The sequence below is a fragment of the Amblyomma mixtum genome, chromosome 3 (assembly GCF_055824585.1).
Source record: "Amblyomma mixtum isolate Tamu chromosome 3, ASM5582458v1, whole genome shotgun sequence".
Lineage (NCBI taxonomy): Eukaryota > Metazoa > Arthropoda > Arachnida > Ixodida > Ixodidae > Amblyomma > Amblyomma mixtum.
Genome location: NC_143014.1, coordinates 43,521,982 through 43,545,759, shown reverse-complemented (window position 1 = coordinate 43,545,759; position 23,778 = coordinate 43,521,982). Strand labels below are relative to the sequence as shown.

Sequence of the window (23,778 nt, the reverse complement as noted above, 5' to 3'; positions counted from 1 at the left end):
ACCTCTTTTGTCCGCCGTCATATGTGTTGAACCGGACTATGATAAGATTGAAGAGGATACCGACGTTTTAGTGGCAAACCTGGCACACGGTTGCAAACACTTTAACAAGCACGCGCAGGTAGCGTACCTGCAACAATATTCTTAATGGTTCTAGCAACGTTGCGTAGCAAACGGGACCACATTCTGAATAAAATAGGTATTAAAACCGGAAGATGTCAGTAGAAATTCTGTTTGAATGAAAAAAAAAAAGCATCCAGCAGGCGAAACTGGCACGTCTTCTTCGTTTGGCATTTTATCACGCGGATTTGCATCGAGCGCGCGCAGTGCGCGCGCATTCCGATAGAATGGACCACACATACTGCAGATCGGGCTGTACTGTCACCCAGCCCTCAAGAAGCATTACCGGCCATCCCGGAGCTAGGAGCCAGTTATCTGAAGAAAGTTAGTATTCCATCAGGTAGGTTATTGCATTTGAAATAAGGCCGCAAGCACGCCATGCTCCGTTCTGAGTCGGCTTGTCACTTGGCTGTTGATGCGGGTGCAAAGCCTTGCGCACCTTAATGCCTATGCTTGTCACCACAGGATAACTGGTGAAACTTATTGGTTCGAATTTTTTCGTTCAAAGCCCTGCTTCGTTCAAAATAGCGGCGTTGCACTCGCGTCGTCAGAACCAGAACTAGCGCGCTGGAAATTCCAAAGGAAAATGCACAAAGGAAACGCACCCTTCCCTGCGTGCATTGCGCTGTGACGTCGGTTAGGCGCTTCTGTCGGAGAGTGCGCCATCTTGAAATCGTTTTCTACTATTGGTTTGTAAATCTAAAGCCATCGAATGAAATTTACATGTCTTGAGGCCTCAGGCACTCTTAGTTAATTTTTCAAGAAGTACAAAGAACTTTTCGCGTTATTTATTGCGGTTGTAATGGCAGGTAAATACATGCTTCAGCCTCGAAAAAAACTGTCTCCTGTGCAACTGCGATAATGGCAGTCGCTTTGACGCCGGCCAGCGACTAGTGTTCAGGCGTTTCACTGTGGATATTTACTGCGTGTTTCAGGTAATGGAGAGATCCAGTGGTGTTTCTCTCAAGTGAAGGGGACGTTAGACGACGATGTAACAGAAGGTGAGTGAACTGTGGCCGCTATGCAAGGCCTAAGCAGCGGTCAGATTTTGAGAAGTTCAGTGGAAAAGTTGCCGATGTGCTTTATCTCTGCTTTCCTCGCCGAGTTGTGCAGCTCGTTTTGTGAGCCGTCTCAATGGCTCTGTAGGAGTCGCGTTGCATAATATGCTGCATGTTGCGTAGTGTCTGAATGTCCTGGAAGGGCCCTGGCGCGAAGTGCGCCTGTAGTTGGGATGCTTTGCTCGAGCGGCACCTAAGGGGGCATTATTTCAGCGTATCTTAATGCTCGCGACCGCCTCCGGTCACTGGGGCGCGGTGACAGACGTGTGATGAACGGCGGGGACGTTATGTGTGACCTTGGTTGCGCAGCCGAAGTTTTTGTTGTTGTCTCAGACGTGCTGAAATTACCGGCGCCCTGGCTGGCCCGTGGGCGCAGCATTTTGGTCGGTGGCGACCTGCGCAACCGTCGCGTTCTCCGGCTCGCTCGCTGTTTGGCAGTACACTTGTTGCGTACGCCGGGCAGCAGGGCTTGGTGCGTGCTATACTATGAGCGCGAAACGTAAACAGAGCAAGCAACCAGTTTGTTCGTTTTCCTTACGTGCAGCGGACATAATTTCGTGCGTGGAGTTCAACCATGACGGTGACCTGCTGGCGACAGGCGACAAAGGTGGTCGGGTTGTCATCTTTCAGCGAGACCCTGCGGTGAGTGCGGGCACGCCTTCCCTGCGCGCGCCGGTTGGCCGCACACAGTGGAGCAGGCCTCGCTCGGCCGCCGCGAGCCCTGCTCCATAGAGCGCCACAGCTTGGTCACACCAGCGCACGCGTTATACCTTTGACTTGAGCCACTGCTTATTCACGCTGTGGGGGATGCACGAGCCAGCCGGGCAGCGTACCGTCAAAAATGCCCCGCCGTAACCGCGTTCCTGAACCTTTCTGCTGTGTTTCCATGTCATTTACCTTTTGTAGCATTGTTGGTATGGTGGTCTGCGAGCGATCGAAGCTGCTTGGCTTTTCTGAAAGTTTCATGTTGCCCCGACGTTACCATGTTACCTTTGCCCACTTAACGGTCTTCATAGTGTGTGCACATGATGTGTGCCAACAGCTTTGGCAGGGGCACCAAGTGGTATTTATACACTGCCATTTGTTTGGCAAGTCGACCATTGTGACTTTCGCCCTGCTATCATGTCGAGATGATTTGATTTTAGTGGTACACGGGCAGCTTAGCTATAAATTTATTTAACAGCATTAATGTCACAGCTTCGAGCCAGCCATGGTTGGCCACCTGTTGATATTTGATAACTTGCCAAACTTGATTGCATAACTGCCTCATTGCATGACTGCGTACAGAAGTGATGACAGACCAGTGACCTTCATGAATGCAGTTTTCCTCTAAATGTTTATCCCATATAAAGCTGAACTATTGGGATAGCCGGTCACAATTCGTGATATTACGGCTCTAATTTGCTTTTCTGCTTGTTTTTTTTGCCAGGTGTTCTTGTTAACACGTGTGCTTTCGCAATAGTTGCACCCAGTTTTTAATTTTTTCTTAATTTTGTTGCATAATTTAAGTTGCAGTGCAAACAAAAAGTTCTTTTTCATAAGTGCTGGTTTTCTGACCAATAGTAAGTTACTTTTATATGTTTCTTATTTTATGTATACCATACAGGCCCACAGGGGAATCTGTAATAATAAACAAAAGTAGCAAGATCAACTTTACAGGCTAGACAAAAATATTAATTGTAAGCTAGTAATAACATTATACAGTTATAGCAGTGGAATCGAAAAAAAAATTGCAATAAACAACCAGAACACAAACAAAAAACGAACAGTGGACGAGTAAATTCATTGATGTCAGTGTTTTGAGTACGTTCTTGTGAAATGATTGGTGGGTAGGTATGGATACAATTTTTTCAGGGACGCGAAGTAACGCAAAGGCTTTCATTTTGCCAAAGACGAGCTTGAAGCAGAAAATTTTAAGTCATCTGGACAGGTGCAAAGGTCGTGCGAGTGGCAAGGGGTGTGGCCTTTTGTTATGCTCATACCTATGAGTTAAAACAGCAACAGAGCGAAATGAACAGAACAAAGTAAAAATTTCAGTGTGTTCTAAGCTAGTAAAAAAAAATCCTCTTTCACTGTCATTAGTAATGAGCTTAGTGAGCCTCATTTGTTCACTTTTTCAAGAGTAGCTTTTCTTGTAACGGTCTCTAACGTTCCTAGGATTGCGCAAAGTGCTTCTCATAAATATGTTGTGCAGTAATTAGGAACACTTGTGATATAGCATTTAACATAGCGTAGATGCAGAAAAGCTCACTCACTGCTTTTATATTTATGTTGGGGCCTTCTGTTAAAAATGATCTGGTTTTAAGTTTCTGCCACACAGAATTGTGGTATACTTTGTCAGCATAGCTACATCGATTTGTTGGTGGGGTTGACATGATGGCATTCATAATTCATTGAATAGCAGCCACTTCTGTTTTGAATGGGATCCTATTCTTCTGTCAATTCTCAGCTATGATGTAAAAGTGACTGGTGTGGAAAATGCTTCTTTGAGAATTTCTTCTGTAAAGTCTTGGTGCTCCAGTTATGTGACGTCTGCTGGGTTGTCCCAGAAAATGATAGTTTTCACTGTTTAGTCTACAGTATTTTGCATATAAATGAACAGCTGTGATATATAAATTGTGTATTTGCATTCTAGTTAACTGTTGTTAATTTAATGCTAATTTATGATGTTTCAAGATGTTAAATTTCAGGCAGTGGAGGGTGCGTAATTATTTTGACTTTGCTAGTTTAGCAAACAGAAGCTTTTTAACAGTCCCCTTCAATCAGTTTGTTTTTTTAAATTATAAGCATTTTGTTTTGTGCTTATAAAGAAGCCTACCTGGGGGTCGAACTGCTGTGCTGCTAGATTTCCTTTGCCGTACTGTGCAAATCGTGCAAAAAAGCCATATTTACTCTGACGTGTCCCCAGTTGTGACACGCACCTGTTTTTCATGGTCAGCAAAACAAGTGCAGTGTCTTCAGTTGTAATGCCTGCCAGATTTTTGTGCTTCGATAAAGGTATTAATCGTCTTTGCACTTCGAAAAACCAACCCTTATTGCAACCACTCTTAAGGTTGTGATGAAGTAAACGGCACCACCCCCTCGCTTGTCTTTCCCCATCTGGGCAGCAAAATCATCAAATATCTTTTGTCTTCCACGTTCAGTCGTTCTGCTTTGCCAGGTACCTCAGCCCTAACTTTCAAGAGTTCTTAGTCACAGCCCTATGGTTGCTCGCTGATGTTGCACGAAGTCAGCATGGTCTTCTATTTCTGGAAACCGGCCCTTCTTTAGCGTGTTAGAGCCCTTATTAGACTTGCTGGTTGTTTCCCCCAGTCACCCACACAAGTTTCAGGATTACCAAGTGCACGTTAAACGGTTCCATTGCCACTTGACTTGCCTCCGCACACAAGATAGCTGCCTTATTTTTTCGAACCCGGTGTCGCAATCAATGCTTCCATGTTGGCTCAAGGCCAGCCTTGCTGACGGGACACTTCAGGTGCTTGCGGGACTTATCGATATCCGTGGCTGCAGTAGACGATACGGGTGCGCTAGAAATGTCAAGCTGCCATTTTTTGATGGGATGACTAGGGTGTTGCTGACTTAGTTTTATTTACATGCTAGATTCTAATGCATGTGCCATTTTTAGGCAAGTTTTTTCTAGAAAACACGGATGCATTACAGTGTAGTTTATACAGTAATTCTAACGTGCATGCCATTTTTAGATTAGTTTTTTTTTTCCAGAAGATGGCTGTACGTTAGTCTAGTTTATACAGTAATTTATGGCACCAGTTTGCACCATGTAAAATATCTTGAACCAAAAGCAAGAGTGCTCTGACAAAATTCTAGTTTTACTGCAACTTGGCTCAGATTCAGTTGTGTCCCTATCATTGTTCCAAGCATTGCAGAATTTCGTGTGCCATTGAGTAAGTACTGTGCTTTACAGCTTCTGTGGCGGTAGATGCCTTTATGCATGGAAACGCTCCTGAGCTAACTGAAAAATGAGGCAAAGTATGTTTTTGGTAGCTTATTACTGCCATAGCCATTATTTTGGGGACCTAATTGGCTTTCTGTAGATGCAAAAGGAATGGTAGATGCTTTTTCTGTGTGCTGCCTTTCTTGTCTGCCTTCCTAGTGGTGAGCTGTTCTCAGTGTGTCCGTTTTAGTCCTGTAGTTGCTTGCCTCTCGTTCACACATTTCAAAAGGTCAAATGATGTTAGAGCAGTTCATTGAAGCCTATTTTAATGGCTGAAATTTGAATGTGTATTTATTCGTGGAAGTCTTGGGATGAGTTATAAAACCTTTTTAGTCTCTTTGGGGGACAGCAAATATCTCCCCATTCAGCATGATGTTCTGGATTTTCGTCAGCAGCATACTGAAGATCTCCAGCTTCACCGGGCAATGTGCAATATATTTGACATACTGCTGTTTCTTAGCACACTATTAGTATCGGTGGTATGCAGTGGCGCACAGCCGTGGGGCTGCAGTGCGCCGCCGCTGGCCACCATGCTTGAGCTGCATGTAGCAGACCAACTACTGCTCTGCTAGCATGTTTTCTTCGTATGTCCGCATTCAGACTGCCATTTGGAATCTGCGTGCATTGGAGATTCGGCTGGTAGTCGCTGGGCGCGATAGCTGCATGCAACTACATCGTAAACGAACGCCACAATTGGGCAACTATGCTTGTTAGGGCTGCTCGAGCCAGTCCAGAGAACAGGCACAGTGACGAAAGTTGGTCGTAGGTTTGGTTCCCTTCGATCCTGGGATTAAATTGATTGTATTTCGGATAGTGGTCAGTGACGGCAGTGCTTCCTTGAAATTTACCCCAGAGCCATGTGTAGTTAGGCACATTCACGGGGAAGAGATCAATGATCTGGCCACTGGATAGCTCTGGCGCATCTGCAGTGCTCCTTTCATAGCTGTGGACTGTGTATGTGCGCAGAGCTCTTGATTTCTGGGCTCTACTACATATCTGACGTTGATATAATGCTTCAGATTTTCATCTTAGGTTAACCTGTGAAATTTTTGGAGGAACTGCATCCTAAACAAGTGCAGGGTGGCCACCAAAGTTTGCTTAAAAGTTGAATGAAAGGATTTGACCTCGTGCTTTCTTGGATCTTGAGTTGAATTCTTGGGTCATGCGCCTTGTTTTTCGGTGGAGTTGAGGCCACCTGGGCGGCGTCTTTTTATTGTAGACGATGTGGAATCTGTGCCTGCATCAGGGTGAAGCTGCAAGCTCATGAGCTGGCGCGGCAACCTCGATCCCTACCAAAACATCGCATTAATGTCTGCGCTGTGCACTGTGTTCTCAGAAGCTCACACGAAAAAAGGACAAGACATCAGCTACCAGGTACTCGCGTGTCGAATTTTAGCATGCCATGCACGGTGCAAAAGTGATTTCAGAAGAGGGCAAATACGGGCTGGTTGGTACATGTTTTACGAATTGGAAAAACAGCGCAATCAAAGACGATTGCGCTGTTTTTCCAATTCGTAAAACATGCAAAAGTGATCACTGCCTTGCCCAGTTTGCTGCTGTCTCAGTGGCCGTTGTGACAACCTGAGACCACCTTTGTGCAGAGGACTCCCACACGAGACAGAATCGGCGCTTTTTCTCAGAGGTTTAGCTAGTGTGCTCATACACCCCAGATGCCACAGCAAGAGGCCAGATCACCGATCTCTTCTCTGCGAATGGTTCTGAACTACATGCAGCTCTTTGGTTTCACAGGAGCACTGCTGTCACTGACCGCTATCTGAGCTTCGAGAGGAACCAAACCCGTGGTAGCTTTTGTCACTGTGCCTGTTTTCTTGGCCACCTCGAGCAGGGCTAATAAGTGAAGCTGCCCAATCAAAGTGGCATTCGTTTACGACAAGTTATGTTCGGTTACTGTGCCTGGCGACTACCGGCCGAATCTCTGATGCACGCGGATTCCAAGCGCCAGTGCGACACGCAAAGCAACATGCTTGCGGGGCAGGAGTTCGTCTGCTGGGTGCACCTTAAGCCTGGCAGCCAGCGGCACGGCTGAGCACCAGTGCATACCACCTACACTCGGAGACGAACACTGAAAAAAAAAATGCCTTTTTTTGGCTACTCCTGGCGCATAGCGCACGCAAAAAGCGCCTGTTTGCTGTGCGATGTCGGCACATGTTAAAGAACCCCAGCACGTCTAAATTAATCAAGAGCTCTTCGCTACGGTGTCCCTGTGTGTCGTTCCAGGATATGAGGCCCCACAGATTACAATTTTTTATTTACAAATGACAATGCAAAAGTAGTGCAACATTCAGCTGCACTTAAATACTGTTCTGTATAAGGTGACAACAGGAATGATATTGACTCTTCTTACAAATGTGACCAGACACAAAGGAAGGTGCTCATTCCTTCAGACATGCATTCCTGATCCATCATCCGCTCACGTGTAAGTCTTTTTGTTTAATTTTACCTATCTGTTCCTTTTTTTAACTTAGCCGTACGCTAGCTGCACTGCTTGCACTTTTTCTTTTTTTTTTTTTCGCATTTCAGTGAGTGTTCAGTTCTCTGGCCTTCTCTTCTAGAGTGATGCGGTGCTTGCGTCGAACCCCACTCTTTGGTTGACGGACAGTACATTTGTGCACAGTTAGTTGTAATAGGATTGCAAGGCGCGTAGATAGAGCACAACTTCTTTAAAGCTTCCCAGAATTAACAGTAATCATTAATAGCGAGTCTGTTGGTCAGGGGCATCCAAATTGCTAGTGACATTAGGGTGCGAATGCTGCAGTGGTGTTATTACTTGCCATTGTCACTGGGCACCTTTGGGCATGTTTCTCATGGTTAAAGTAATAGTAAAGTCCATCAATTTGTGTGGGTGCAGTCTGCGAAAGATCAATATAGCACAAGTACTGCATTTACTCAATTCTGATGTGCACCTTTTTTTAAAAAAAAAAGTTGCGTGAATATTAACATGTTAGAATGGAGTATAAGATTGAAACTTCACCGGCAAAACCATATTGTCATTGACATCACAAAATGGCAGCTTGGTATTTTGTGCATTGATATCTCCTACCTAGCTTACTGCTACAGTGTTCTAGAAGGGGGTAGTGTGCTCACAAGGGAGTGGCGCCTGACGCACTTCGTGTCGCCGCCGACAGGCGGCGCGGTTCGCAGCGTCACCTGAAACTCGCCCGCGCGCCGAAGTAGAACGATTACCGCGCGCTGCTGCAGTGCCCGAAAGAAATGCAGCAATAACGATGTGCGATGCACGAACTTGTTTTCGCGCGTTGTAGCAGCGTGCAGTGGTAAAAATTACTACTGTTGTGGCTCATCTATGGAGTGCTCGCAATGTTTTGAAACCTAGGCGTGCTGCCGCGGTGGCTCAGTGCCTATGGCGCTCAGTTGCTGACCCGTATTTTGAAGCGATGTTGGTGCACGTTAAAGAACCCCAGGTGGTCGAAATTATCCGGAGCCCACCACTATGGCATTTCTCATAGCCTGAGTGGCTTTGGGACGTTAAACCCCACAAACCGAAACCAAACGCTACGTGCGGATAAACGCGCCTCGCTATAAACGCAGTTCTGTGAAAAGCCTAATACGCTGTCTGCAGTCTCTTACAGAGCGCGAAGCAAGGAATATCCTTGTGTTTTCTTCTGCTGGTAAAATGTGCCACGTGGTTTCGCTAATGTAGCGGTCATAGCGGCCGCGTTTCCGCGGCGCGAGCACCACTGGGCAGAATTTTAAAATTGTGTTTGCGTAATTCACGACAACATTAGAGCAGCACTTAGAGATTTATGCAGATTATATGAAGCAGGTTTTTATTGCTGTAATTATATGACCTGGCATAGAAAGCAAATAAAATTAGATACATTTATGCAATGACCTTTGTTTACAAGGAAATTAGAACATGTGTATCAGGAGAAACAGGCTCAAGAAGGCTGAATGTGCACAAATAGAGATGTTTACGAACTGTTACAAACGTGCATCATGCAGACTGGCCTCACAATGTTTTTGCGATCTTCCAGTGCATTACCGTCTTCCTTTTCTCGTACTTTTCAGAGTTAATGCACTTTGAGAAAAAAAAAATGAAGTTGTGCTGTAATATAAAAGCGGATTACATTTTTGTGAGCTCAGCTGAGTGTTCACTGCAACCAATTTTATGTGTAGATTTTGCCTTCACCAGGCTCAGCAGATCCAAAATGCTATCAGCATCTTACTGAAGCATTCCGTAAACATTTCTTCAAGCAATTTTGCCAAATAATACTGTGCGCCACGTCGATAGAGAAGTGTGCTTCGGCTCTTTTTCTTCGCGACTGCATCGCCATTTTGGCACCTCTTCCTTTGACTCCTAAGTATCAGTGTTTTTTTCGTAAGGTAATGCGGCAAATTCGGAAGAATCGTGGAGACTGCATCTTCCGATAGCAGCGGCTTGTCGCGAGGAATGCGCACCTCTTTGCCGTCTATTAGGTGCACGAAATCTCTTATTATAAACCGTGGTTCAAAATGCAGTTCACAGACCGCAAAGGACTCATCTAATTTCTTATTTGCACGGTGCAGATTCCTCTCCCGCTCCTTACTTCGTTCTTCATCACGTGGGACGCTGAACAAAGACGCCTTTGGTGCATCCCTCACGCCACTGTAACAGTAATTTCGGCTGCGACTAGGCATTCTCACTCGCACATACTGCACATTGAGCAAATAATCAACCACTGAACGGGCACAAAGGGATACCGCTACGCATACAGCACTGGCGAAATTAGCTTTCGTGCGCCGACACCTTCGAACCAACACAGCTGTTCCGAGCGCACCACTGCTGCCGCTGCCGTCCGATACCACGGAGCAAGGGAACCACATCAGGTGGAACAGGCGGCAGCGCCCCTGGCGGGCATCAGGGAAGTCGACGCGGGGTGCGCCAAGGCGAAGCGGCACAGGGATACGGCAGTGAGCCCACTTCCCCCTTCTAGAACACTGTACTACTGCAGTCGTGGATACCGGTAGGCTACGCGAGCATCTGAAATGTCCTGTCAGGAAGTCTCCTACTTAGAGCTGAGCCAACATGGAAGTGTCTGTTGCGCAGACTATCAAACGTAGTTAAACTGAGTAGACGTACAAAAGCATGTGTTTGGCATGGTATCGAAACTGTTTGAGCTCCCGGGAGTCCTTGCAGCCGTGCTGCCACTAGAGCGGCGTATGCATCAACAACACAGTCTTCGGAGTCTTGTGGTGGGTGAAGCCAGCATACAGTGCGAAGGAGGCCCGCCCAAGAGGCGCGCACGCAGTCCCATGGCACCATCTACCAGCATGGCCACTAAGCAGCTCTAGTCACGCGGGTTGCCCTCAAGGTCAAGCTTCACACAGCTTTCTTGGCTGGGGTTGGACCCTGTTAATTAGTGCTTTTGCACTGAAAATGTGATCCTGTGTGCAGAAGCAGGTGGCAATCGGGTGGCCTTGTGCTTGTTTTGTGTTTGTGAAACTTGTGGGCGTGATTGGCAGAAGCAAGGGGAATGGATTTTCGCCAGCAAGTCAATTCTGAAGGTTTTCAGCAAGCCGAAGGAGGACCAGTTTCCAGAAGTACAACAGCAAGCAGACCACAACCTTGTTACTGCGGAAGTTAGGGCTGGACTGATTTGGTGGGAAAATTTTCAAACGTAGCTATCTCAGCCATGGACCTTTTGCAAAAGCCTGGTTTTCTGCACAGCAAAACAAAAACGCTTCACCACAGCGGCCATATCTGTTCTCGGGCAGAAATCGGGTGCAGCACTGGAGACACCTGTGAAATAATGTCACATATCTACCTTGTGTTTCTGTCGCCATTAAGCGATTCAGCGTAGCTCTGCCAAGCCGCTGGTAAGGCCCCTAAGTTTATTTGGCGGACAATTTTAAATTTCGCGTGCTGAGAACAGGTAATCTGCAATGTTCCATGAGAAACATCAGTGTATCAGAATGCACCTTGCTTTATATTTGAGACCATGTATGTATGTATGTAGTGTGAACTCCTTTTTATTCTCTGGTCTGTTCAAGGTGGCTAAAAGTGACTTTCATCACCAGGCTTGCAAGCTGGTTGCAGATGCCAACTTTTGAAAACACTTACATTGGGGCAAAGTGCGTAGCGAGCAGATTGAAAGGAAGAAGTGGCTGTGGAATTGCATAGAATGTGGTATGAGTCATTGAGAAAGAGAAGGCACCGGAGAAGTTGTCGAATAGGAAAAGCAAATAAGGGCAAAAGGACACAGGGCTGGGTAGCTCGAAAGAGTAGTGGTGCCAGCAGCTGATGCTGCATGAGAGTCTACCTGCAGTACTGGAGGCTTTGCTTTGCTTGATTGTGGCATGTGCACCTGAAGCATTGCCTTTTAACTAACGTCAAAATGTCCATTGATTCAATCTCTTAGTGTGCTGGCTACATTTCTTTTGGGGAGGCCTCAGCTAATAATTGAAAGCATTTTGAACGGGTGCTGCAATTCGGCAGTATCAGTAGGGAAAAATCTCTAGCAGCATTGATATGCTTTACAAATAATGCCCTCCCTGCCTCCCCCCCCCCCCCCCCCCTTTTTTTTTTTTGCAGCTTTAGCTCTTATTAGTTCATTCTTCAGTTTCGTGCCCGTAGCATCACTTGCCAGCTGCCTCGGTTGGCAGGTTGTATAGTGGAGAGGGAAACAGGAGAGAGTGGGGGAGGCTAGTGGAGAGGGAGAAGGTGGGAGGGAGGCAATGGGTGGCCTAGTGGCTTGGACGTTGTCCAATCCACTGAAATCCACTGCCGAAACCAGCTGTAGAATATCACTGCAGTCGTGGTCAAGTCCAGATTCACCTCAGGCTGTCTGACTTAGCAAGATATAAAACGGAACATGTCAGTGAAAAATCCTTTCCTGTCACACAACTAACGCTCAAACATTCGCGTTAGCACTTGCAACCGTCCTGTGACTCTTTTTTTTCACTGACAAAGCATAGATACATTCCTTCCTGTGCGTCAGTTGTTTTCTTTTCTTGCTTCTGTTCATGGTTGGGATTCATTGGCACTCATTGTGCTGCGCAGCTGATAAGGATTGAGCAGAGCGCTAGAAAGAAGGCAGTGGCTGGTTCGTAGTTGTCTTGACTCTGTTGTCTAATGCCCCTTCTCCAGCGCTGCTTTTCCTCTTTGTCAATTATAGATCTTAAAGTTGGAGAAAGGAAAGGCTTGCATGGTTGGTTATTGTGGACACTCGTACCATCAATCTGTAGGTAGCGTTTTCCTTGTACTGTGCGTGTGTGTCAGTTTGACCCCGGTCATGTCTTGAAAACTGCTTTGAAAGTTTTTGTTTCTGCAAATACTGAGCACGTTGCCTGCCTCTGTGGTGGCGCCCTTTTCCGTAATTTCTTGATACACCACCAGCAGAGAACCCGCCTCAAGGGCTCAGTGCCTTTGGTGTTTGTCTGCTGGTTTCAAGGTGGTGGGTCTGTTACCGGCTGCAGTGGCCATATTTCAGTGGAGGCAAAATACAATGCATTGGTGTTCTATGCTATGTCAGCACACTCATTAAGTTTGGGATCCCATGCTTGCGCAGCTTCTGGCCAATTTTCAGTGTTAGCGTGATCACTGTTGCCCTCCCATTTACAATAGAAAAATTTGTTTTTGCTCTTTAGAAAGCGAAGTGTATTTACTTTTCATTATTATGCATGATTAATGGCCATAAGTTTTGGTACATGTGGAGTGAGCAGAAAACTGGGTACATTAAAACATTTTTTTTACTTGCTTGCTTCTTTTTAGGAAAAACTACTGCACTAAAACGCGGGCGGCTTGTGCAGTGTCGGTGAAATGTTAATTTCTGTAAATACTGAGTGGTTTTTGGCTCCAGTGGGTAGTTGTTGGGAACCGGCACTAAAAAAAAAGTCACACGCATATTAGACTCTCAAAGCGTCTGGTCTTGTTGACAAAATGCAAAGATGTTTGGCTTGTGTGTGGATCGTACATATTTTCTTAGCCCATATATGCCTAGGATCCTGTATGTAGGGCACAGATTTTTTACACAGTAGTTCTAAAAGTGTAAAAGCTTGTCCCTATTAGCGTAGGCTGAAGGGGGTCTAAATTTTTCCTGTGCAAGGGTTATGTGTTTTGTGTGCTGAGAGATCCAGAAAGATCCGATAGTCTTCTTTGGATGTCGTTTTTGCAATTTGACTCCATCCACTACATGCAATTCTGCAAGAAAAACAAATAATTTGTGCACATTGTCACAAGAAAACCTCCGTGCATGATGAGAAATGGGATATTTACATCTGTCGTGTACTACACGTAACAGGTAGTGAATTTGTCTAGTATCCTATGTTGCAAGACTACATCTGTGTTGAGCAAAATATTTCACCGGTAAAAGGATGATGCGGAATTGCAAAGTGAAATAAAGCATTTTATATTTTTTAAACATTTTTGAAGCTTTGGCATACATGGTAAAGTGTGCAAAATTTATTTGAGCCTCTATTATGCGTCATTTGTCTTTTTTTCTTTTTTTACAGCACCGGTTCTTTATATCTACTGGCGCCAAAAACTGCTCAGCACTTAGATTAACACTTCATTTCAAGTACTATATGCACCTGATTTTAGTTACAAGTTATCGTATTTTTAAATTATGCCTTAGACATTACAATACACGTGTCACCCCGTGGTATTCACCTACAACTGCTAAATGATTTACAATTGAATGTCTTATGCTGTTTCCGTTTCATCCACTGAATGATGGCTGGGATATGTAGTTGGCATTTAGGTCATGCGAGGCACAAAAAAAAACTGCACTACCAACACTGATCTTTTTATCTGTTGCAGCACTTAAACCAGCCTGCTTCAAAGCCAGAATGACAACGAACGACGCATCAGCAGTTACATTTCTGTTGTTTTTTTTTCGTGTCTCACATGACCTAAAGACCAACACATGTTGCAGGCATCGTTTGACCGATGAAACATAAAGTGCGTCAAGAAGAAATTCAGTTATAAATAATTTAGCGTTCGTAGGCAAATATCGCTGGGAGATGCATGTATATAATGTCTAGGGTATCATTTGTAAGAAAACAAGCAAACATTTTTATCTATGGCCCTTTAAGTGCTGCAGGCAAGTTGAACGAAAGTTTTGTTTTATGCACTTCGCTTTTTGCTCACTCCACTCATAACAACAATAAGAGCTATTACATACATATCATTGAAAACTAAATACATTTCTCTTTCTAATAAGCTAAAACTTGTTTTTCTGCCTTAAGTGGGAGGGCCACAGCAATCGGGCACCTTTGCACTAAGGGTTCTATGGATGCTGCCATATTGCTCACTGGACACTCGTGAGCACCTTGCACTAGCATGGCGGAAACAGCAGTGGAGCCGGTTTCAGACAGTCCATAAAGAGGTGTTCCTCTGCCGATACAAAGGTCTGTGTCGCCTTTGGCCTTATTACATGTTGGCAGCGCCTCACTGCAACCATTCCTTCATAGACACTCTTCCATCATCCTACATTTAATGTCCCGTTCTCTTCGTGCTCACTATATTGTAACATACTTTGCGGTCACTTCAGCTTCCCCAACATTGACTGGGCATAATCAACCTGGCGTAACAGTTTGCTTCTAGTTTTCCGCTTACTTTTTTTCTCTAGTTCCTCTGCCCCTATGAATAATGCTCTGTTGATGCCATTGATAGTCATGATGGAAGAAGTTGACGCATAGTGTATATGTCCTGCTAGTTATAGAAGAGGAAAAGCCTTGCATATATGCTATAGAAAAGTAGTGGCACTAAAAGTTCTATTGCGATGCTGATGCAATTCATGAAGGTGGATTCACACGAAAGGCCAAATTTCGGATCTCAAGGATGAACCACGCATCACATGGCTTGGAAGTCTGAGATTCGGGTTGACCAACTTGAGTCCGCGGGCAGTGCGGGTGGAAAAACTGGGATGCTTGTTCGCTTTAGGATTTGTTTTTTTTTTCACTGTCATGTGAATGCTCCTAGCGCAAGGACGATCACGGAGTCGTCTGCGACCTCATCTGTCGTGTGAATCCACCTTAGCTATTGTGGAAGATGCTTGAAGCAGGGTTGCCATTTTAGAAGCACAAAGGCAGTGGGCGTCTTTTCATGTGCAGAAGCTTTGCTTTCCACCCTTACATTCCGCAATTCTGATGACGGGTGGTCAAGGCTGTCAGTGGCAGGCTTGCTGTGAGAAGTGGGATGGGGATTAATGTGGTTGCGATAGAGCGGATGTTTGAAGGAAAAGCCGCGTGCTGTGTCACACTAATTCAGGATTGGTCAGCAGTCATGATGTCGCATCACAATCAGCCATTGAGAGGGAGACACTGCTCATCAGACGTCAAGGCAGATGACAGCTGAAGGGTTAGCGCGGTGCCAGGTGAGCAGCAGTCGGAGTGTGTGGAAAGCTTCCACTGCTCTGTGGTTGGTGCATTGAGCCATATGACAGGGTGCATGGCATGGTTGTTGGGGTAGAGAAGCAGAGGAGCGCTTCTCAGTTATGTCAGATATCGTTTGTGGGCGCGCCGTCCCTTTGACGAGTGCGTGAGTTTCGGTGAGTGGAGAGCCGGTTTCTTCGCGGCATTGTGGTAGAATACCTAGTGATGGCTTTCGAAGGATGGTAGTGGAGCGGAAAAGTGTGTTGCGCACTAACCAAAGTGCCTCTGTACTAGCACTTGAGGCTGCAGCAATGTGGCGTAAGTGCCATGTCAATGCAGAGCTATGGAAGAGAGAAGCTGAAGCAATGCGGCGTAGGGTACAGGAGAACGCACTGTTGTGAAAGGAAAAGGCCGAAGCAGAACGTCTTAGACATCGGGCGCCAGCGGAAAAAAGAGCTTTTTGAGCGAATTCTCCGCAACGAATGCGGAGAGTTGAATGGAGACATTTGCTTTGGCAACTTCTAACGTTATCGCGTTCGGCCTCCTTAAGGTTGATTAAGGCGGATTTTTAAATTTTCTAGTCTTGTAGTTACTGTGCATTTACAACTTCCCTCGTGTAAGATTGTATGATACAATCTCTCTTGCATAAGGTCGACTGTTTTGCCTGGTAAGACGGGACAAAAATTTACACTGGGTTAATTGAAGAGAGCCATGAAAGGAGTGTGCCTGTTTAGGGCGGAGGGAAGGTTGAAATGACTTCAAAAATTTCGATTTTTGTATTTCCGCCAACCTTGAATGCCTTACATTATTGAGTAACCTGCTTTTGCTCCATTCACTAGAGCTGGAACAGCCGGCTTTTGAAACAGTGACGTGTGGGCAGAGGCAATTTAAAAAAAAAATTAATTGGCATTGGCACCTGTGCTTGCACACACTAGTCTATAGAAAATATCTAAAGTAAAATTTGAAATTCTCCTTAGCTGAGCCGATTCTTCAAACAGCGGTTAGGCAAAAGAAAGCAACATACACCATATGTTGTATTGAAGCTAGCAAGCTTTACTCTATGCTCTCCTTGTCTCTGAGGCGCGTGATTGCTTCACTCCTTTGTAATTATTTTGACAGTTCATATTGCTTTCGGTTGGAGACTTAGAAATCGTGCCATATGTTCTCTCACGTTTGCTATGGTAAGCAATACCATTCGTGCTGTGTTCGAAAAGTCGAAGACATGGTGTGCGGATAAGTGCCAGGTGACGATTGAACCTTTTTGCAGATACTTGCCCATGTCAGTTCTTCCCACTGTTTTCAAGCAGCTAGCACAGGCATATCTTCTCAAGAAATGTATTCATGGACAAACCAAAGTGCAGAGTCATTTAACCACGTATTCTGGGAATTTACTCCAACGAATCCCTTCAATGAATGAGACCTATTAAATGTTCTCTCTCTAGGCGTAACATGACCAGAGTTAACGTCCTGGGACATACCTTCCAATATCTCAAGATATTTGGGGTATCCCTGGTGTACTATGTTGTAGTATCATTGCATGAGGTGGATTGCCATCAAAAGTACTTTACTAAGAACAGACCATGAAGGAAACAGGTGGGGAACAGCGAAGCGTTAAGTTGAGATTGGTGCTGAGTAGCGACTGGTGGCTGCATAAACGACTTTTTAGTGCATGTTGTTATTGCTGCTGAATTGAAGTAAACATCTGTCTTTAACTTCAAATATCTCAAAATGACATTTTTTTGTTGTTACATTTGACCCATTATTGAAAATATAAAGATAGAAGGCTGATCTTTTCCCAGCTTTATCTACGTATAGATGGATAGTTAGTGAAGTATTGAAGTAGGCTCTTTTCTGGGATAGTTTGTGAAAACAGCAAAAAAGCAATGGTTTCGGGTAAAAAATCACCAGCCTCTAAATATACGGTACAAAATAATTCTAGTTCAGTTAAGGGAATGGGGAATAAAACAAAAGCTCCAATGAGTTATGTGTAGTAGTTGATAAGGGAATAGGTTTTAAATACGTCTGTATGTCATGAGAAGCATAGAGCCTACCCTGTACCCTTAACAGAAGTAACTCATTCATGTGTGTACAGAACCTACTCCTGGGGCTGCTCCAAAACAGATGCTGTTAGTTCCACTTCTATTATTAGTTTGTCTATTACTCTGGTTGAGCTTTGAGATGTACCCACTCTGCAGTACTCTTAACATGCAGGTAAGCTTGGCACTTCTGCTGCCTCTGGGAGTGTGAAGAGCCAGATGTATAATTTTCTGTAGTCAGATACAACTCGAGAACGTAGCGGCGAATGCCCCTTAAGGGAGGCCCTCCAGCCAGTGGCGTAAACCTTTTGTCATGCCATCGGAGGTGGCTGGCAGAAGCATCCGTGAAATGGGATTAACCACGATGTCATGAAAATCTACATGCTTTTGGCTGCAGGACTTCCTTCAACGGTATTTGCCGCTGTGTTCTTGAATGGTATCCGACCGCACTGGTCATGAAACCCTTTCGTAGCAGTATTTGGGCGATTTGCATTGCGCTGGAATGATTCCAATGTGTCAAGTGGATTCGAATTCCTAACTTTACGAAACTAGATTTTTGACACATCTAGCACAGAAGCCTCTCAGTGCCAAGGTTTAGCCCTGCGTGCAGCTGGCTGGTAGGTGGCTTGTTTACCTATAATTGACTGCAGCACGAAACTAGATTTTTTACACATCAAGCACAGAAGCCTCTCAGTTCCAAGGTTTAGCCCTGAGTGCAGCTGGCTGGTAGGTGGCTTGTTTACCTGTAATTGACTGTAGCACCTCTTGTCGTGGCTAGTTTTGCTTGTGTATTAAACTGAAGGAAGTCTCATGACCAGTAAGAAAAGAAGGAAAAGCTATTCAGGGACCCTGGCAGCAGTACTGAGGGTATGGTCATACTTTTTAATATTGCTCTTATGTCGCACTGCTTGTCAGATTGAAGTGAGTGCACCTTGTTTGTTTGTTCAAGGCAACTTGATGGTACTGCAACGATCTCTCTGAAACTGGAGAAAAGTGTGGTTCATTAGTCAAATTCCAGCATTGAGCACGCTTTTGTTTCATTCAGTGACCAGTGGCCTTTTGATCTGTCAGTTCAGTGCAGATTTTTTTTTTTACATAGCTGGTTGTGATAGGTATACCCTGACAGTCCTTTTTTTTCTCCTCCTCAGTCTCGACAGAGTCAGCCTAGGAGAGGGGAATACAATGTGTACAGTACATTTCAAAGCCATGAGCCAGAGTTCGACTACCTCAAGAGCCTTGAGATAGAGGAGAAGATCAACAAAATTCGATGGCTCCGTCGCAAGAACCAAGCCCACTTTCTCCTCTCAACCAATGATAAGACGATCAAGCTGTGGAAAGTGTCCGAGCGTGACAAGCGTATTGATGGCTACAGTTCAAGAGCAGAAATAGGTGGCATGACTTCACTGCGGGTACCCACGCTGCAGCCAATGGATCTCCTGGTGGAGGCAACACCACGGCGAATCTTTGCCAATGCACATACCTACCACATCAACTCCATCTCAGTCAACAGCGACCAGGAAACGTACCTCTCTGCAGATGACCTCCGCATCAACCTGTGGCATCTGGAGATAACAGACCAAAGTTTCAGTATCCTTACCAGTTGGTCTTGCATGTATGAAGGCTGTGACCATGTGACCATGACGCTGAGGTGCACACTGCGTAGATGTTGGTGGAGCCTCTTCACTTATTTGCAAAGCACAGGCAGCTTAGCTGGTAAAACACATTAATGAGAAAGCAAAATTGTACCACCTTTTATTTTTTACTTTTCTCAGTGGCACCTGGAGCTCGCTGCAGAGGTGCACTCGCCTTCTGGGTCGGAAATGGTAAATTGCGTCCTTAGCATTATTCCAGCGGTGGGAATGTTGCATCAACCTGCGGCATTGTGTTAAACCTGCTACATGCTGCTACAAATTGGTGGGTTTTTTTCCTGTAAAAGCACCGTTTGCAGGGAACGCAACTTATTTTACAGGTGCAACTTATAGAGCGAAAAAATGTTTTTTTTTTTAATTTGCCTGTAGTACTACTGTAATTTTCTTTCTTTTTTTGTCTTCAATGCAAATAGCTTGCACTACTCGGAGACATTGTTGCATGTTCATTTACTACGCATGAAGCTGTTCAAACTGAATGCCTGTGTGTGGTGTCCAAAATTACTGCTAGGTTTCGAGTGTTTCTGCAGTTTATTAAATGTTAAATTGACTGTGGCAATCTCACTATGGGCATTAAGGCATTACCACATTCTATACTATTCGAATGAATACCACCACATGCTTGATTTGCTTTGCTGGATGTTTGAACATCTCTTTGAAGTAAATTTATGTGAATCCTGATTTGCACATTCTAACAGCGCAGCATTTTTTCATGCTTTCCATGACATTGACCAAGTCTGGGTTGCTGTCGTGACAAAAGTGTCTCATGTTCCTTGACGCACCTGTTCAGATATTGTAGACATTAAGCCGACCAATATGGAGGAGCTGACGGAAGTAATAACTGCAGCAGAATTCCATCCATCACAGTGCCATATGTTTGTCTACAGTAGCAGCAAAGGCACCATCCGGTTGTGTGACATGAGGGCAGCAGCACTTTGTGACCAGCATGCCAAATGTAAGTCATTTCATTTCAGTTTAGTCATTAAACTATAGAGGGGCCTCTTTATTCCTTTGCAGTGTTTGAAGAACCCGAGGACCCGACCAACCGCAGCTTCTTCTCCGAGATCATCTCAAGCATCTCGGATGTGAAATTTAGCAACAACGGCCGCTACATGATCTCCAGGGACTATTTAACTGTTAAAGTGTGGGACTTAAACATGGACAATAAGCCAGTGGAGTGCTACAATGTGCACGAATACCTACGCACAAAACTGTGCAGCCTTTATGAAAACGACTGCATTTTTGACAAGTTTGAGTGCTGCTGGAACGGCACTGACAGGTAAGCCGAACTGGACACTAGTGGTTGGCTCGTGACTAAGCTTCAATGTGTATGCGGTTCTAGCTTCATCATGACTGGGTCCTACAATAACTTCTTCCGGGTATTTGATCGGACGGCGAAACGTGATGTCACCCTGGAGGCATCTCGGGAGATCGCCAAGCCGCGGACGGTGCTAAAAGCACGAAAGGTGGGTCGTTGATGAACCTCTTTTTTGGGGTTGCTGTCATGCTTCTCCTCTTTGCAGGTGTGCACGGGCGGCAAACGGAAGAAAGAAGAGATCAGTGTGGACTGTCTGGACTTCAACCGTAAGATCCTGCACACAGCGTGGCATCCCCAAGAAAATGTGGTGGCAGTGGCTGCTACAAACAACCTGTACATATTTCAGGAGAAGTTTTAGTAATGCTTAAGCACGCTACAGCACAATGTAAAAAATGTACATAGTGTCATCCCCCCATCCCCGATATAATTTTAGGAAGGCAATTTTTTAGTTACCTCCCCCTCCCCTCCCCCCCGCAGTCCCGTTGTTGTACCATACGGGTGACTGAATATCGATTTTGTAGAGCGTACGAATTCTGTTTTACGTAGGTCCCCCTTGGTGTTTTGTTTATGCCATTGCATGTTGTTGTGGACGACGGGGGGCACTTGCTCAAATGCTGTGTGCTGCTCCTCAATGGCACTTGAAGGAACAGAAGAAAAAAAAACGTTTGCAAGACAGTCGTATTCCGAATTCTCGTGCGTTGCCAGTGGAAAAAAAAAGTAATAAACGACGTCTTACGAAAGTGCCTTCCTTGTGTGAGTGTGGTTTTGGTCCGTCGGCTTGGAGCTTGGAGCAGCGGTGGCAATGTAATGCTGGCGAAGTAGTACACGTACCCTTGAAATTAAACTCATGATGTGCGATGATACCTTCCGCTCAGAAGCTCCTCGATAGGGGGCAGCTGGCCGCGCTTCCGGAGTTCCTCATTAGAACATCTTTCGTCACCAATTTTCATTGCGGTTGCCCCCTGGCCAAGAAAGCATGTTCGTTCTGTGGGTTGGATGGTGCGTTTTTCATTAGTGCACAAGCAATCTTGCCCCCTTTCAGGACTTTCTATGGAGGTGAATTGCTGGAGGCCCATGTACTGTGCGATATCAGTTAAGATTCCCAGGTGGCCTAAATTATCCGAAGCCCTCCACAGCGGTGTCCTTTGTAGCCAGAGTCTCTTTGCGGTGTTAAACCCCATAAATCTAAACCAGTTCTAACCCTTTCAGATATGCATTGCGGTGTTAAACCCCGTAAATCTAAACCAGTTCTAATCCTTTCAGATATGCATTGTGTTCTGTCGAGCAAATAGTTCCTGTATGCGTATGTAGAACTCCCTTTTTAACAAACATCTCAAACTTTGGGGGAATTCGCACGTGCTGCTCATTTCAGTTCTAATTATACAATGGTAGCTAAGGCGGAACAAAACGCTGATGATCGATGGAGGCTGTACTTCCGGGAAGGTGGTCCCAGTCTTGATCAACTCGTGATGAAAGATATGACGGAGGAAGTATAAGATTGCTGCGCAGTTTGGGGTTATGGTACATTATTTTATGAATTAAGGAAAGGCGAGCGTGCTTTCAGCGGCTAGCAAGAGATGTTAACTGTAATGTATTCTTCATAGAGGTTGCGCTAGCGGTGCGGTTATAGTTGTGAAGGATGAAACATGCAGAGTTATTCTGAATTAGTTCGAGGGAACTGATTAGGTTTTAGGTTTTCCGTGAAGGGATCCCAAATGGACCCGGCATATTCAACTTACCGCGAACTAGAAATTTATAGAGAAAAGTTACGGTGGAGGTAGCCGGTGGGCACGGTTGGCGTTAATTATTGAATTGATGTGAAAAGACCAAGTTAGATAACTTGTGTGAACGCCTAAATAGCGGTATGAAGACACCTGTTCTAGTTCGATGTTATCAAGATAAGAAGTGAGTGTGTAGAAATGCGTGACACACCTAGTACTTAACATTTGGTTTTGTTTAGTTTCATTGACCACGTGGTACACCACTCACAAATTCCATCGATGTCTTTCTTCAAAAGAAGAGTGTCGTTAGAGTCATTAATTTCACGATATATTACGCAGTCATCTGGAAATAAATGAATGTGAGGGGTGACTGAAAGAGGGAGGTCATTAATATATATCAGGAACAAAAGGAGCCCAAGGACGGACCCCTGTGGAACCCCAGAATGCACGGAAATCACTGGAGAACAAATGTTATTAGCTATTACAAACTGTGTTCGATTACGGAGGTTATTCTAATCATGTGAATACATTTCGGAAAGATTCAGCTTGCCAAGTTTAAAAAGTAGTAGTTTGTGACTTACCTTCTCGAAAGCCTTGGAGAAGTCTAGAAGGATGCAGTCCGCGCATGAACGACGATCTAGAATAGCATGAAGGTAAGTAACTGCATCTCTCACGAGAATGATTTGCGAAAGGCGTGTTGAGAGTCAGTGAAGGAGTTAAATTCAAGAAAAGTAACTATGTTAGTGTATAGAATGTGCTCAAATTTTGCATTCAATGCTGGTTAACGATATTGAGGGGTAATTAAGAGGGGAATTAGTACTACCTGACTTGTGCAACGGAACCACCTTCCCGATCGTCCAGTCCACTGGAAGCATTGAAGTCTCGAGTGACTTTTGGAGAGGATGAAAGAAAGGGGGCCCCTCCGGGGTGGCAGGGGATTCCTGTTTTTGCAGCTGGACAAGCTCTCCCCAACTGATCCGGCTAAACGAAGTTACATAAGGTGGGGGCTCTCCTCGTTCTGGTTTTCTCGCTTCATACGTGTTGCTCCATTGCCCGCGGTTCCATATTCTAAGCAAGTTAGAATAAATGGGCCCCTTCTGCTGTCGGAGGTGAGGCCCTGGGCTACAGCCCCCTTAGACCCCCCCTTAATCCAGCGCTGGGTGCCAGGTCTGCACAGATTTGTCATACTTCCTCATTCCACGCCGTACATCTACTCTGCATGTCATCCTCTTCAACTGGCACCTCGAGACCTCCGTACGCCAGGAAATCGTCTTAGCTTGCCCCTGCCACGCTGTCTCTGGGTCGCCCTGCTGCCTATTCGTAGGATCTCCTGTAACGTCATTTTAGATCAGCATGCATGGATGACCGCGATGGCCTCTTGGCAGTCCACGCATCTGCTGTCCCCTCCACTGCGGCAGGCGCTTCGATAAGAGTCGCTGCTCTCTACGTTCGTTACTGTACTCGCCTACTCCACCCTGTAGCGCAGATCGCTGTGCGTTTCATTTGGAAAGCATTGTCTCCAAACACGAAAGCCCGACTACTCGTGGCAGCCTGCTGCTGGTCGCGAGTCGTCGGGGACGATGGCTCCAGGGCTAGCT

The 23,778-nt window shown here is 45.3% G+C and overlaps 1 protein-coding gene across 2 annotated transcripts in view; it reads left to right on the top strand.

Moving 5' to 3' along the window:
* tws (protein phosphatase 2 regulatory subunit tws) overlaps positions 1 to 21,204 on the top strand; it is a 41,732-nt gene extending 20,528 nt beyond the window's left edge. The window contains exons 1-8 of one of the 2 annotated variants that reach the window (XM_089578934.1): positions 741 to 926; positions 1,053 to 1,118; positions 1,720 to 1,817; positions 18,644 to 19,082; positions 19,932 to 20,096; positions 20,159 to 20,420; positions 20,484 to 20,607; positions 20,665 to 21,204. In XM_089578934.1, coding sequence (XP_089435060.1) covers positions 920 to 926; positions 1,053 to 1,118; positions 1,720 to 1,817; positions 18,644 to 19,082; positions 19,932 to 20,096; positions 20,159 to 20,420; positions 20,484 to 20,607; positions 20,665 to 20,817 — 1,314 coding nt within the window. In that variant the 5' untranslated portion in view covers positions 741 to 919 and the 3' untranslated portion in view covers positions 20,818 to 21,204. Of the gene's footprint in view, positions 1 to 740; positions 927 to 1,052; positions 1,119 to 1,719; positions 1,818 to 18,643; positions 19,083 to 19,931; positions 20,097 to 20,158; positions 20,421 to 20,483; positions 20,608 to 20,664 lie in introns of those variants that run through there. The other variant, XM_089578932.1, reaches the window with a different exon arrangement.
* The last annotated feature ends 2,574 nt before the right edge of the window (positions 21,205 to 23,778 follow it).